This window comes from Danio rerio, chromosome 22 (assembly GCF_052040795.2).
Source record: "Danio rerio strain M-AB ecotype USA chromosome 22, GRCz13ab, whole genome shotgun sequence".
In the NCBI taxonomy this organism is placed as follows: domain Eukaryota; kingdom Metazoa; phylum Chordata; class Actinopteri; order Cypriniformes; family Danionidae; genus Danio; species Danio rerio.
Genome location: NC_141042.1, coordinates 2624121 through 2638853, shown reverse-complemented (window position 1 = coordinate 2638853; position 14733 = coordinate 2624121). Strand labels below are relative to the sequence as shown.

At 37.9% G+C, this 14733-nt stretch overlaps 2 protein-coding genes across 7 annotated transcripts in view; both read right to left on the bottom strand.

Annotated features, from left to right (window-relative positions):
- The window catches only part of si:dkey-4c15.14, a 231553-nt gene that overhangs the window by 52908 nt on the left and 163912 nt on the right, over positions 1–14733 (bottom strand). The window lies entirely within an intron of this gene.
- Positions 1–14733, bottom strand: part of zgc:173693 — a 37233-nt gene that overhangs the window by 5324 nt on the left and 17176 nt on the right. Inside the window, exons 1-5 of one of the 6 annotated variants that reach the window (XM_087302191.1) lie at positions 9984–10027; positions 7245–7292; positions 4996–5170; positions 4244–4684; positions 2188–2634 (exon numbers count right to left, since the gene is read on the bottom strand). In XM_087302191.1, coding sequence (XP_087158317.1) covers positions 2188–2634; positions 4244–4684; positions 4996–5050 — 943 coding nt within the window. In that variant the 5' untranslated portion in view covers positions 5051–5170; positions 7245–7292; positions 9984–10027. 6 annotated transcript variants of the gene reach the window in all.

Here is a 14733-nt window from a genome sequence, read left to right as displayed (position 1 = left end):
ACACTCTAGACTAGTCTTTAACAGCAGTCGGCGCTCTAGGATGATTTTTAACAGCAGACGGTGATCTAGCATAGCTTTTTACACCAGGTGGCGCTCAAGGCTAGTTTTTAACAGTAGATTGCGCTCAAGGCTAGTATTTAACAGCAGATGGCACTCTAGGCTAGTTTTCAACAGCAGATGGTGCTCTAGGCTAGTTTGTAAACCGCAGATGGCGCTCTAGGCTAGTTTTCAACAGCAGATGGCGCTCTAGGCTAGTTTTCAACAGCAGATGGCACTCTAGGCTAGTTTTCAACAGCAGATGGTATCTGGCCTAGTTTATAACATTAGTCTGCACTCTAGACTAGTCATTAACAGTAGTCGGCCGTCTAGGATAGTTTTTAACAGCAGATGGCGATCTAGGGTAGTATTTAACAACTTAAGGCTAGTTTTTAACCGTAGATAGCACTCAAGACTAGAATTTTCGGGCAGATGGCGATCAAGGCTAATGTTACAGTAGATGGAGCTCAAGGCTAGTTTTTAATAGCAGTCGGCTCTCCAGGCTAGTTTTTTAACAGCAGTTGACACTCTAGGCTAGTTTTAACAGTAGACAGCAATCTAGGGTAGTACTTAATAGCTCAAGGCTAGTTTTTTAACAGCAGTTGGTGCTCTAGGCTAGTTTTAAGAGTAGATGTTGTTGGGTTTTTTTAACAGCAGTTGGTGCTCTATGCTATTTTTTAACAGTAGACGGCAATCTAGGGAAGTACTTAATAGCTCAAGGCTAGTTTTAAGAGTAGATATTGTTGGTTTTTTTAACAGCAGTTGACACTCTAGGCTACTTTTTAACAGTAGACGGCAATCTAGTGTAGTACTCAATAGCTCAAGGCTAGTTTTCAAACAGTAGATGGTGCTTTACGCTTGTTTTTTAACAGCAGTTGGTGCTCTAGGCTAGTTTATAACAGTAGACGGCAATCTAGGGTAGTATTGTATAGCTCAAGGCTTGCTTTTAACAGTAGATGGTGCACTATGCTAGTTTTTTAATGCTGCGTTTACACCAGACATGGAACGCGCGGATAAATTGCAATATATGCGCGTAAATAGCCGCGTGAACATTTGAGTTTACTCGCTTCATCTGCGCGTCAAACCCCGCTTCATTCACGTGTCAAATCCGCTTTATTCGCGTGTCAAATTTACTTTGGACTAGCGTGATAGGCAGGGCTTCTGTCTGCCCGGTGACTCTAGCTTCATAGCTAAATGGCTAACTTGGATTTTATTGAGAAAATAAGTGTTTATGTTCTTTATGAAGGCTGAAAAACAGTGTCTATACGTTTAGGGCCATGTCAGAGTCCACTAGATTCTTTCAGAGGTGCATCCAGTTCTGTGAGCTCATAAACTCCTTAAGAAACTGAACCTGGATGATGGATGATGGAGGCTTTCAGCGGTGCTTCTGACCGAGCCCAGCCCAGTCAGATACCCCGGGATACCAAGAACAGGTGTAAGTCACAATCACGCACCCACAAGAGCAAGCTCCTGATTGGTTAACGCGGCGCGAATGTCCGCTGAAGTTCAGACTTTTGAACTCTAGCAATTCGCGTCAAACGCGCAAAACACTCAATCTGCGCCGCAACACTCGCGCAATTTGCATCACTCGCGCTGCGCCAGTCGCGCATATCGCGTCGCAGGATGTCTATTCGCGCATTTGCATTGATTTAACATGAATCGTCTGGTGTAAATGAAGCATAACAATAGTTGGTGCTCTATGCTAGTTTATTTACAGCAGTTGGTGCTCTACGCTAGTTTTTAACAGCAGACAGCAATCTAGGAAAGTACATTTTCTGGATTTTGAATGTTAAAAGAGCTCTCGGACTTCATCTAAAATAACTTAATTTCTGTTTAAAGATGAACAGAGATCTTGGTGGATTTGAAACAACAGGAAAAAATTAAAAGTGATGTTTCATAGTGTGTTGAAATAAACAGGTTGTGTATAGTGCAGTGTTTTCTGCATCCTGTTTCTGGTGATGTAATATGTACTTTGCGTTCTTGTTCAAATCATTGACGGATTATTTAATAAAGATGGTCACAGTCTTTTAAGTCAGTTACCAACTCGACACAAATGAAGGGCTAATTTGGGATCATAACAGGTCCAAGAAACTGATGTGTTTGGTTTAGTGGGCCGCGAGATAAAAAAGGTTGGTTAGACTGTTTACTTACTGTGATAAAGCTTTGTGTGATATTGCAGAGAATATAAACTTGTGAAAGTCTTCCCACAAGTGTTGCAGTGATGCAGTCTCTCTTCAGTGTGGGTCCTCTCATGTCTTTTCAGGTTTCCTGACTCATTGAATCTCTTGCCGCAGTGTGAACACTCGTAGGGTTTCTCTCCAGTGTGGATCCTCTCGTGTGTAATCAGATATGCTAATCGGCTAAATCTCTTGTCGCAGTGCGAACACTTGTGCGGTTTCCCTCCAGTGTGGATCTTCATGTGACTCTTGAGATCGTTTTGGGTGATGAAACTCGTTCCACACTCAGTGCAGATCAAACATTTCTTGCCTGTTGTTTTCGGTAATAAAGTATCTTCAGTATTTGCTTCATTTTCACTTTTGACATGATGTTCCTCCTCATCTTCACTCAGTTCTTCATTCTCCTCCTCCACCATCCCACCTGAAAATAAAGGAAGTTAAATGATCAAGAGGCTAGTTTTCAACAGCTCTGTTATAGTTTTTAACAGCACTAGGGTGGCTCTTAACAGTAGATGGCGCTCAAGGTTAGTTTAAAACAGCAGATGATGCTTTAGGCTAATCTTGAACAGTAGACGGCATTCAAGGCTAGTTTTTGACAGCAGACGGTACTCTAAGCTAGTTTTTGTAACAGCAGATGGCGCTCTAGCCTAGTTTTAAACATATCAAGGCTAGTTTTTACAGCTGTCGGAACTCTAGGCTAGTTTTTACAGCAGTCGGCGCTCTAGAGTAGTTTTAAACAGTGGATGGCGCTCAAGGCTAGTTTTTAAACTTTAGTCTGCACTCTAGGCTAGTTTTTAAACAGCAGACTGCTCTCTAGGCTAGTTTTTAACAGTAGATGGCGCTCAAGGCTAGTATCTAAACATTAAGCTGCGGTCACACCTGACTTTTCTCTCATAGTCTTCCATTCATACGCATGCAGATGCATCAGACTGGAAACGCGGGGTCATGCGTCAAGTTTAGCTTGGTGAACTCTGACCTGCGAAATCACATCACTTGACTGCGTGAGACCAATCGAGGATCAAAACATGACCTCTCAGGGCAGAAATTGAAAACATGCATCAATCACTAGCTGTTTTAAATGTCTAATAAGCTTGCTTAATCCCACCCCTTTTCGCAGCGCCGCACGTAAGTATATCGCATGCTCAAACTCTAATGTGACCGCAGCTTTATTTGGCACTCTAGGCTAGTTTTTAAACAGCAGACGGTGCTGTAGGCCAATCTTGAACAGTAGACAGCATTCAAGGCTAGTTTATCACAGCAGATGGCACTCTAGGCTAGTTTTTAACATCTCAAGGCTAGTTTTTAACAGCAGATGGCGCTCTAGGCTAGTTCTTAACATCTCAAGGCTAGTTTTTAACATCAGATGGCGCTCTAGGCTAGTTTTTAACATCTCAAGGCTAGTTTTTACAGCTGTCGGAGCTCTAGGCTAGTTCTTAACAGCAGAGGGCGCTCCAGGGTAGTTTTTAACAGTAGATGGCGTTCAAGGCTAGTTTTTAAACATTAGTCTGCACTCTAGGCTAGTTTTTAACAGCAGACTGCTCTCTAGACTAGGTTTTAATAGCAGGCAGTGCTCTAGGCTAGTTTTTAATAGCAGACGGCACACTCTAGGGTAGTCTATAACAGCAGGCAGCAACGAAGGATAGTACATTTTATGGACTTTGAACGTTAAAAGAGCTCTCGGATTCACAAAAAATAACTTAACTTGTGTTTAAAGATGAACAAAGATCTTGGTGGATTTGGAACAACAGGAAAAAGAGTGATGTTTCATAGTGTATTGAAATGAATAGGTTATGTATAGTGCATTGTTTTCTGCATCCTGCTTCTGGTGACCTAATATGTACGTTACATTTTTATTCAAACCATTGTCAGCTTATTTAATAAAGTGACTACTCTTTTAATAAAGTAACTACTCGACACAAATAACAGGTTAATTTGTAATCGCAATAGGGCTCAGAAACAGAAGTGTTTGGTTTAGCGGCCCGCGGGTTAAGAAAGGTTGGGAACCACTGCTGTAGACTGTGTCTACTTACTGTGATGGAGCTTTGTGTGATATTGCAGAAAACATAAACTTTTGAAACTCTTCCCACAAGCAGTGCAGTGATGCGATTTCTCTCCGGTGTGAGTCCTCTCGTGTTTTTTCAGGTTTCCCGATTCATTGAATCTCTTGCCGCAGTGTGAACACTCGTAAGGTTTCTCTCCAGTGTGGATCCTCATGTGGGTATTCAGATATGCTGGCCGGCTAAATCTCTTGTCGCAGTGCGAACACTTGTGCGGTTTCCCTCTAGTGTGGACCCTCCTGTGATGCTTAAGAGCGGTTTTGCTGATGAAACTCTTTCCACACTCAGTGCAGGTCAAACCTTCTATGTCTGTTGTTTTAGTTAAAAGACTGTGTTCAGTATCTGTGTGAGTTTCAGTTTCACTTTTGACGTGATGTTCCTCCTCATCTTCATTCTCCTCCTTCACCATCACATCTGCAAATTAAATAAGTTAAATGATTAAGAGGCTAGCTTTCAACAACTCTATCACAGTTCTGAACAGCACTAGGGTGTTTTTTATAGTAGACTTCACTCTAGTCTAGCTTTTAACAGCTAATTTAGATGATGTGCTTGCTTTCCCTTTTGCTTTCACTTTGCTTCAGCCACTGCTGCTCAAGTAAGCGTGACATCATTCTTGAAAACAAACAAACGTGAGCATGCAAATCATAATGACTACTTGTGACTCATGATGCACTGCTTTATGAAACGAAACTATCGCTCTGTGAAATAAACTAAATGTAACAAACCGATTAGTTCTTCAGTCTCCTCCTGTTTAATTCTGCAGGGTTCTGGATCACTCATCTTCTCACTGTCCTTCAATAAACTCTGTCTTTGCAGATTTCTCTTCTTCCTGATGGTCTGATGCTCGTCTTCACTTGTAGACTGATGGGAATATTCCAGTATTTACTGAAAGAATACGAGCTGCAAAACAGGAAACAGAAAAATATGATTAATTTACTAATTTATTAAATAATGGTATCTTTTATGTAACCTCAAGTCTGTTGACACATCACTTTATATTATAATTTCAGATTTTTTTATCTTTGCCATGATGACAGCACAAAATATTTGACTCGATATTTTTTTAGATACTAGTATTCAGCTTAAAGTGACATTTAAAGGCTTAACTAGGTTAACTAGGTAGGTTAGTGTATAAAGCCTGGTTTATACTTCTGCGTCAAGTGACCGGCGTAACCCACGGCGCATGCAACGCCGGTAGCTGTGCATTTATACTTCTGCGCGCTGTCTCTGTTGTTCTGCATTAACACCTCCGACACACTAGTGGGCAGTGAGGTGTAAATGTTCCTCTGTGTCGAGTTTCTTCACTGGTGTTTTGTTTATTCTGAACGCTTCCTGGATGTACAAGTGGCTCAAACTCGCTCATTTTGAGGCAGGAACCGGCGACAACTTTAACTATGAGGTAAACACAAAACAAAACTTTCCATCCAGAGCTCCTTCACGGGACTCCACACTTGTAAACAATCGCTCGCGCCATTCGCACGGCTCTCGAACCCGCCCAGATTCGTCAGCGCTTCCAAGCCGACCAATCACAGAACTTGCGCTACGCATCCTTGCGACGTGTAGTTACATTTTTTGAGAGGTGCACATCAGCAACGCCGACGGCCACGGCGAAGGGCTATGCGTCAGCGCCGTAGCATACGCCGGCGTTTGATGCAGAAGTATAAATCAGCCTTTAGATCTGTGCATTTTTAAAGTGACACCTGTTATTTAATGTAATCAAACGAAAAAATCCAAATAGATAAGAGGTTCATTAGTTGCTCTTTAATCAGAATGTGTAAATTATACAGTGAAGAAACGGCTGAGATTTGATAACTTGATTCCATTTCATTATAACAGCTATTCAATTGAATAAGTGAACTGTTTATGTATTCGCTGCTGATGTATACTATTTATTTTCTTTTGTAAATAATAATAATAAAACATATTACTGACCATTTAACTGTGTATTTACAAACAGCTCCAAATGTCCATATTTAGTAACTTTGGGATTATTTTTTTGAAGGGGAGGGGGGGGGGGGTCCCTTATTATGGTGGGCATATCCCTTATTTTCACATCCCAATGTTGACAGGTATGATCTTAACTAAGGTGACAATGTATGAATGACAGCTTCTAAAATTGTCATAGAGGCATCCCCCTTTTTCCCAGTAGGCCTACCTTGTGTTTTATTTGCTTATGTAAGCTATTAATGTATAAAACTATAGATTAATTGTATTACTTCATTTTACCTTCACGCCTGATAAGCTTTTTATATTAATGGACAACGCACAGATATTGATGTCACAATGTTTTTACACATTATTGGAATCTAACAAGCTTGGCTTACAATGTTTGCAGTGTTTACATTGCTCTACTTACATTCAATCTAAATCCCAAATATCAGAAATGACGACAGATTGTTCAGATTTAATTAATGTCAGCTTTATTGTTATTGAGTAATTCACTTACTTGACATATTCCGTTCATTAATTTTGCTTCTGCTTCTTTTTCTGGGCTACCACAGTGGAATGAACCGCCACTTACTTGACTGATTAATATGTTTTTAATTTTACGTGGTGTATATTTCGTAAAATAATTTTTAATTGTTAGTGATATTCAACTAATTGCATCGTCTTGTTTCGATAGCTGGATTTAGAGGGTTTTGCATAAAAAGCACAAGTGGATTTAGCTGGTTTTGACGCAAAAGAAAATCTACCTTGTAAAAAAAACAAAGAATTGTCTCAAACATTTATAAAAGAAGGTGTTTTATTTACCAGCTAATAAGCTTTTCATTACATATAAAACTTCTGAACCTAATCAGAGGAGCCTGATAGAAAAGAAAAGAGGTCTGATGGATTTATAGGCTTATGCATCTGAACTCTTCACATCTAGATATACAGCAATAAACATACTGTTTGTTTGAAAAACAAACACCTACTGCAAACTTATACGAGCGATAATATTATTAAATGTGAAGGGGGGTCTTACAATGCTTACCAGGGGAAAAGGTGGTCACAAGCACAAAAAAAAGGTTGGGAACCACTGCTGTAGACAAAAAAGACAGGAAATACTGTGAAAAATTCCTTGCTTGAATTATTTGAATAGCTAACAATTTAGACTTCAATTGTATGTTAAAGTCATGCTGTAGCTGCCGCATAATGTGCGTTTCACGTTATGTTCAATTCCCCTTTATTTATATAGCGCTTTTACAATGTAGATTGTGTCAAAGCAGCTTCACATAAAAGATTATAGTAAATTGAAATAGTGTAATTCAGTTTTCCGAGTGTAAGTTCAGCTCAGTGTGGTTTGATATTCACTACTGAGAGTCCAAACACTGAAGAGCAAATCCATCAATGCGCATGTGGAGGCTATCATGTATCGTTTTCTTTTGGTTATTCTCCTGAAGTTAATGATTATACTTGCGTATACTTTGCTGAGGATTGTTTTTGTCTTGGTCAACACGCACATATTATTTAAATGCATTGTATGCTCTCTGACAAATTCTCCTTAATATATAGCATGTTTTCTGTGCTTAAATTGTAAGGCCCTGCATGTCTGTATCTCCTCTGCTTTTCTGTCTTAAGTGTTTCTGCTGGTTTTTATAGTGTTTTAATAGCAACCTATATTTGAATAGTGGTTATAAGTCTCAATATTGTATAGTGAGCGCATAATAAAAGTCTCTAAATATGATTAATTGCTCTAGCTAACAAACGTATGTATTTTTGTGCATAAAATCGATACAAACTAGTAAGCATTCACAACAATAAAGCAATTAGATTGTTAGCAGTAGCATATCTATGCACATAAACCGGGAAATCTTAACTTTAGGAAATAAAGAGCACCAAAAACTATTAATTTAATGTTTTCAGTATCAAAACACGTATACTTAGCGTGACAGATTCCCATTATTTCCCTTAACAGATCAAACGCTGCAGTTTTACTAATACAAATGTGGAAAAAACTCTAACACGCTAACAGAAAAGCACAAACACATTCACTCATATTGTCCTCTCAGAGCTGCTCTCTGCCTGCTGTATTGTTCTGGTCAGCAGACACACAGATAGAGGTGAACTCAATGCAGAAACTAGTCGCAGATTGTCGCTTTAATAAACTGTAAAGTGTGTTTTATTGTTGTGTAAACACGAGAAAAAGCGTCAACGACTCACCTCAGCTCTGAAGACTCTTCTTCTTCTTCTTTGGGTTTTACTGGCGGTTGGCAACCAGACTTATAGGTGCATTACCGCCACCGACTGGAATGGAGTATGGAACTAGTTGAATACTTTCTGAAGTGTATAAATTACATGAAGGGAGAGAAAGGGGGAGGAAATTGTGAGGGGAGGGGGAGAGAGGGAAAAAAAAAAAAAAAAAAACCTTTTTTATTATAGTAATAAAATTTAATAAAAATGGGGGATGGGGTGGACTAACAATTCTTCTGATATTATCTCTATATTCTTTCCTCTAACTGGGTTTCTTTAATAAATTTAATTATATCATTATATACCTCACTAGATTTGTTTCCTAATAAACCTGCCAATGTAAAATGCATTGCCCAGTTGGGTGTTTCCCTATTTTATGTAATGTATGATTGAGTCCAGTGTGACCTATTCTCATTCGAGTTATAATACTTCCTTCCCTACGATTTCTGTTCTCCTTCCTCCCAGTTCCAACTTGTTTCTGTATATTATATAAATGTCTACCTGTATCAATGTTATCCCAGTGTACTTGCCATATTGATTGTGCATATGTTCTTATCATGATTTTAGCTTCTGCTTTGCTCAATGGGACTTCTAGATTTACTTTACTAATTCTGAGAGCTTGTTTGGCCAGAAAGTCTGCCTTCTCATTACCTTCCACACCTACGTGAGCAGGAACCCAAATGAAATATACAGATTTGCCCTTCATTTTAATATAATATGTCTTACTGAGTATATTATTAAGAATATCCATTCTGTATGATGACCTTCCAGATCTTATACTTTCCAGTGATGAAAAGCTATCTGATGCAATTACTACATTATATATGTCATTCTCCTCAATCCACTGCAGGGCAATTAGTATTGCAATTAACTCTGTTGTATATACTGATATATTATTAGTTATTCTTTTCTTAATATGGTATTGATTAACTGGGATATACACTGCTGCGCCTGTATGGCCTGTTTGTGGGTCTTTAGATCCATCTGTGAATAAAAATATTGATTCTTTATAATTTTTTTCTAAATAATTCTGCACTATATATTTTGTTGGAAGAATATTATTGTTATCTTTTAACTCCTGTTGTATATTGAGATCTACTTTAGGTAATGGAAAAAAACATGGCGGAATATATGGGATTGGGACTGTTATTCTAGCTTTTGCCTCAGCTATCCATCCGAAACTTATGAAATTAGTTTCCTCATGCTCCCAACATTCTAGTAATGTTCTTTTTGTTGGATGTGATTCAATTTGTCCCTGAATGTTAACCCAATATGCCATCATTAATTTCATTCTCCTAATGCTTAAGGGCATTTCTCCCATTTCAACCTGCATAGATGAAACTGGTGAGGTTCTAAATGATCCACTACAGATTCTAAGGGCTTGCGCTTGTAATACATCTAATTTTTTGAGGTTTGACTCTGCTGCCGACATGTAAGCTATACATCCATAATCAAGGACAGATCTCATGAGGGCCCAGTATATATTTTGTAGTGATGTTCTACTCGCTCCCCACTCTTGCCCTGACAGGCATCGAAGTACGCTCTGAAGACTCGACGCTGAATGAACGCGTCAGTGCTGACGTCTTCTTCTTCTTTGCTGTTTTATGGCAGTCGGCAACCAACTTTTGGTGCATTACCGCCACCTACTGTACTGGAGTGTGAGGCTGAGTTTGCTACCTCCCGGAGAGAGAAAAAAAATCCTATTAATTTACCTACATCTTTATTCTTTTAAATCCTGTTAATTAATCCTGTTTTCCTTAGATATTTCACTAAACTTTCATTGTTATCGCAAGTATAATTTTTACGCTGATTTCTGAAAAGTTTTGTTTTATAATTTCTTTCTTTAATATTTCTCTTTCTATTATGAATTTCTTGCAGTAATATAAAACAAGTTCAACTGATTCCTCCTCCTGACAATTATCACACAATCCAGTTGGATGTTTTCCTATTAAATGTGATGTTTTATTTAAGCCTGTGTGTCCCATTTTTAACCGTGTTATTATTCCTTCTATTTTATTATTTCCTTTACCTTTCCTCCAATTTCCTACTTTCTCTTGTAATCTATAGTAATGTCTACCCGTTATATCCCTATCCCAATTATACTGCCACTGTTTTAATATATCCTTCTTCACTATAACTTTTGCTTCTGCTTTACTTAACAACATATTCATAATTTCGTCTAGTTTGCATGCTTCTTTAGCTAAAACATCTGCTGTTTAATTTCCTTTAATTCCTATATGTGCTGGAATCCACATAAATACTATTCTAATATTTGCTCTCTGAAGTCTAAATAAAATTTCATATATTTCATATATTTTCATATATATTTCAGACATCAAAGACTGGATGACCAACAATTTTCTTCTCTTAGACTCCGACAAAACAGAATTATTACTTATTGGGCCTAAATCTTGCACACAGCAGATCTCGCAACTCAATTTACAATTAGAGGGATACAAAGTTAGCTTTAGCTCTACTATAAAAGATCTGGGTGTCATATTAGACAGCAATCTGACTTTTAAAAATCATATATCCCATGTCACAAAAACTGCCTTCTTTCATCTGAGAAATATCGCTAAATTACGAAATATGCTATCCATGTCAGATGCAGAAAAGCTAGTCCATGCTTTTATGACTTCGAGACTGGATTACTGTAATGCTCTGTTTGCTGGCTGCCCAGCATCCTCTATTAACAAACTTCAATTAGTACAAAATGCAGCTGCCAGAGTTCTGACCAGGTCCAGAAAACATGATCATATAACCCCAATTTTATCCTCCTTACACTGGCTGCCTGTTAAGTTTCGTATTGAATTTAAAATATTACTTCTCACCTATAAAGCTCTAAATAATCGAGCTCCTGTTTATCTAACCAACCTTCTGTCTCGCTACAATCCAACTCACTCTTTAAGATCTCAAAATTCAGGGCTTCTGGTAGTACCTAGAATAGCAAAATCAAGTAAAGGAGGTCGAGCCTTCTCTTTCATGGCTCCTACACTCTGGAATAGCCTTCCTGATAACGTCCGAGGCTCAGACACACTCTCCCAGTTCAAAACTAGATTAAAGACCTATCTGTTTAGTAAAGCATACACTCAATGCATCACCTAGCGGGTTCCACACTGGCTTCTGCATCTTGCTTATATACACTATGAACAGCAGCTACGCTAATTATTCTCTTTATTCTCTATTTTCACCTGGGGATACTCATCCCGAGGTCCTCAGATTATGCGGAGTCACTGATTGGATCCAAAACCAGCGACGTGATGATCCCAAGGATTCCATATCCGGGACCAGGCCATATCCTGAGCTGCTGCTGCGCTGATGGTCGTGGGGAGTGGAGAACATGAGTCTGATTCCAGCGACGCTCCAGGGACAGACGAGTCTTCATTGAGGCCATCTTCCAGCCTAAACCACGACGAATGAAGCTCTGCACAAGACTTTTGGCCAGCGGAGAAATTAAAATGGTGGTGCCCAACTGAGTCTGGTTCCCTCAAGGTTTTTTTTTCTTCACTCCCATCAGGTGAAGTTTTTTTTCCCTCTCCGCTGTCGCCACTGCCTCGCATGGTTCAGGATTGGTAGAGCTACGCATCGATGAATTTGCTCTTCAGTGTTTGAACTCTCAGTAATGATTAAATCACACTGAACTGAGCTAAACTGATCTGAACTGAACTTAAACACTAAAACCTGAACTACACTGTTCCAGTTACTGAACCACACTGTTCCAGTTACTATGACCATTTATGTGAAGCTGCTTTGACACAATCTACATTGTAAAAGCGCTATACAAATAAAGCTGAATTGAATTGAATTGAATTGAATATATGCAATCCTGTCTGTTCTTTGATGTCATTGACTTGAACTTAATGCTGAACAGGAATCTGAGCATATAACTACTTTCTTTAATCCACTTTCCTCTATCCAATAAAGCGCAGCAATTATAGCCATCAGTTCTACTGTATATATTGTTAGGTAATTTGTTGTTCTCTTCAGCGCTGACGTCATAACGGCGAGGCAGGCGTAACGGCGGATCAACAAAAACGCGGCAAATTATAAAAATAAAAATAAGATGTTACATTTAAGAATAGAATGTATGTCATTGCATTTAATTACATCATCTTATTGGTAATAAAACCTATAAATGTAAGGTAAGGCTACGTGCCTCACATTAATTTTCAGTTTCAGAAGCAGAGAACGTTTCTTCGCGACATTGAATATGCCGTGGCGACGCAGTGGGTAGTGCTGTCGCCTCACAGCAAGAAGGTCGTTGGTTTAAGACTCGGCTGGGTCAGTTGGCGTTTCTGTGTGGAGTTTGCATGTTCTCCTTGCGTTCGCGTGGGTTTCCTCCGAGTGCTCCGGTTTCACCCACAGTCCAAAGACATGCGATATGGGTGAATTGGGTTGGCTAAATTGTCCGTAGTGTATGAGTGTGTGAATGTGTATGTGTTTCTCAAGGATGGGTTGCAGCTGGAAGGGCATCCGCTGCCCAAAACATGCTGGATAAGTTGGCGGTTCATTCAACTGTGGATACCACAGATTAATAAAGGGACTTCGCCGAAAAGAAAATGAATGAATGAATATGCGGTTTTAATAGAGATGTTTGAAGTAATGTTGTGTTTTTGTCATAGATATACACACTAGATAACGCACGCGTCAATACTGCCGCCACATTTGTACAGTGCTCCCAGGACAAATGTCATTCAACCGCACCGGTTTAAGAATGTGGTAAGTTTAATTTGACATTCATTAGACATTCGATTTCAAACCAAATTAATTGCTCCTGTTATAGTTTGAGCCAAAAATGTCAGACAGGCATAAATATGCCCTTTATGTTGCACAAGGCTTAATTTCTCAATTAAAAAAATAATAATAATTAACTATACGAATGAATTAAACAATTCAACCATATGAAAATATACAATAAAACCAGGACCAAAATGTTAAGAAAATTATCCTGCTTATTGCACAAGACTCTGTTTTTGGAATTAGCATTTTATTTATTTTACAATAATTTTAAAATAACTTTAAATGTAAAAAGTGGTAAAAGTCAATTAAACTCTGACACCATTTGAGATAAAATATACAAATCAACTCTAAAACTGTCTAAATATTATCCTCCATGATGCACAAGCGTTTGGTTTTTACAGTTATGCCTTTGCTGATTGTATATACAGTAATTAATCTAGTTTCAGTACATCAGATAAACTGTAAACACTTAAATGAATTAAACTGACACCATTCGAGATAATATAATCAATTAAACTCTAAAATTATCTAAATATTATCCTCTATGATGCACAAGCTTTGTTTTTTATAGTTATGTCTTGATTGATATTATTTACAGAACTGAATCCACATTTAATATTTAGAAATTTAAAATATAATATTTAGACATTTGTGGAGTTGGTTTGAATATTGTATATCAAATGGTATCAGTTTAATTCATTTAAATGTCAGTCTCTCCAATTCATTACTGTTAACAAAGTCACAGGGCAAAATAGCATACACTGAAAAGCATCGAGCGCTATGGTAATAAAAGGTAGAAATACTCATAACTCTTTTGTGTTTTGTCAGTTTAAAAAAGTAACATGTTAAAAAAATAATGCATACATATTTATGAAAAGTGAGGGAATTATAGATTTGTGTGTTTATTTCAACAAAATTGTTAAATTGCAAACATTTAAAATGATCAAAATGACCGCCTCAGTAGATTTAGCATTAAAGAAACCAAAAAGCAAAATATGATTCCTAATAGCTGACAAACAGAACAAATTTAATATTTTCTTTGCAAGTAACCACAATCAGGAAACATTTTTTATGAATAAATGTAATGTAAATGTAAAATGAATTAAAGCAAGTAAAAAAACAAATGTATATCATGTACTTTCTATCTAGTTTTGAAAATAAAATAAAAAGTTACAAAGAAATAAATCCAAGCGTCTTTTTCCTGTACGTGCGCAATTTCTACAGGCTTAAGAACTTCATACTTAAGTCAAAACAAAATTAGAAAAAACAGTTTTATATTACAATATTTTGCATAAGTTTATGAACTATATGAGTTATCCCACACAGAGTCGAAATCTTGATGGTTCTGTGGCTCTCGTCTTTCAAATCTGAGCGTAATTTTGTATTTTCTATTGGATTCAGGTCAGGTGATTGGCTGGGCCATTCTACAGCTTGATTTTCTTTCTCTGAAAGCATTTGAGAGTCTCTTTGGCTGTGTTTTGGATCATTCTCTTGCTGAAATGGTTTCATCTTCATCCTCCTGCTAATGTAGATGTTTAAAGCAGCTGATA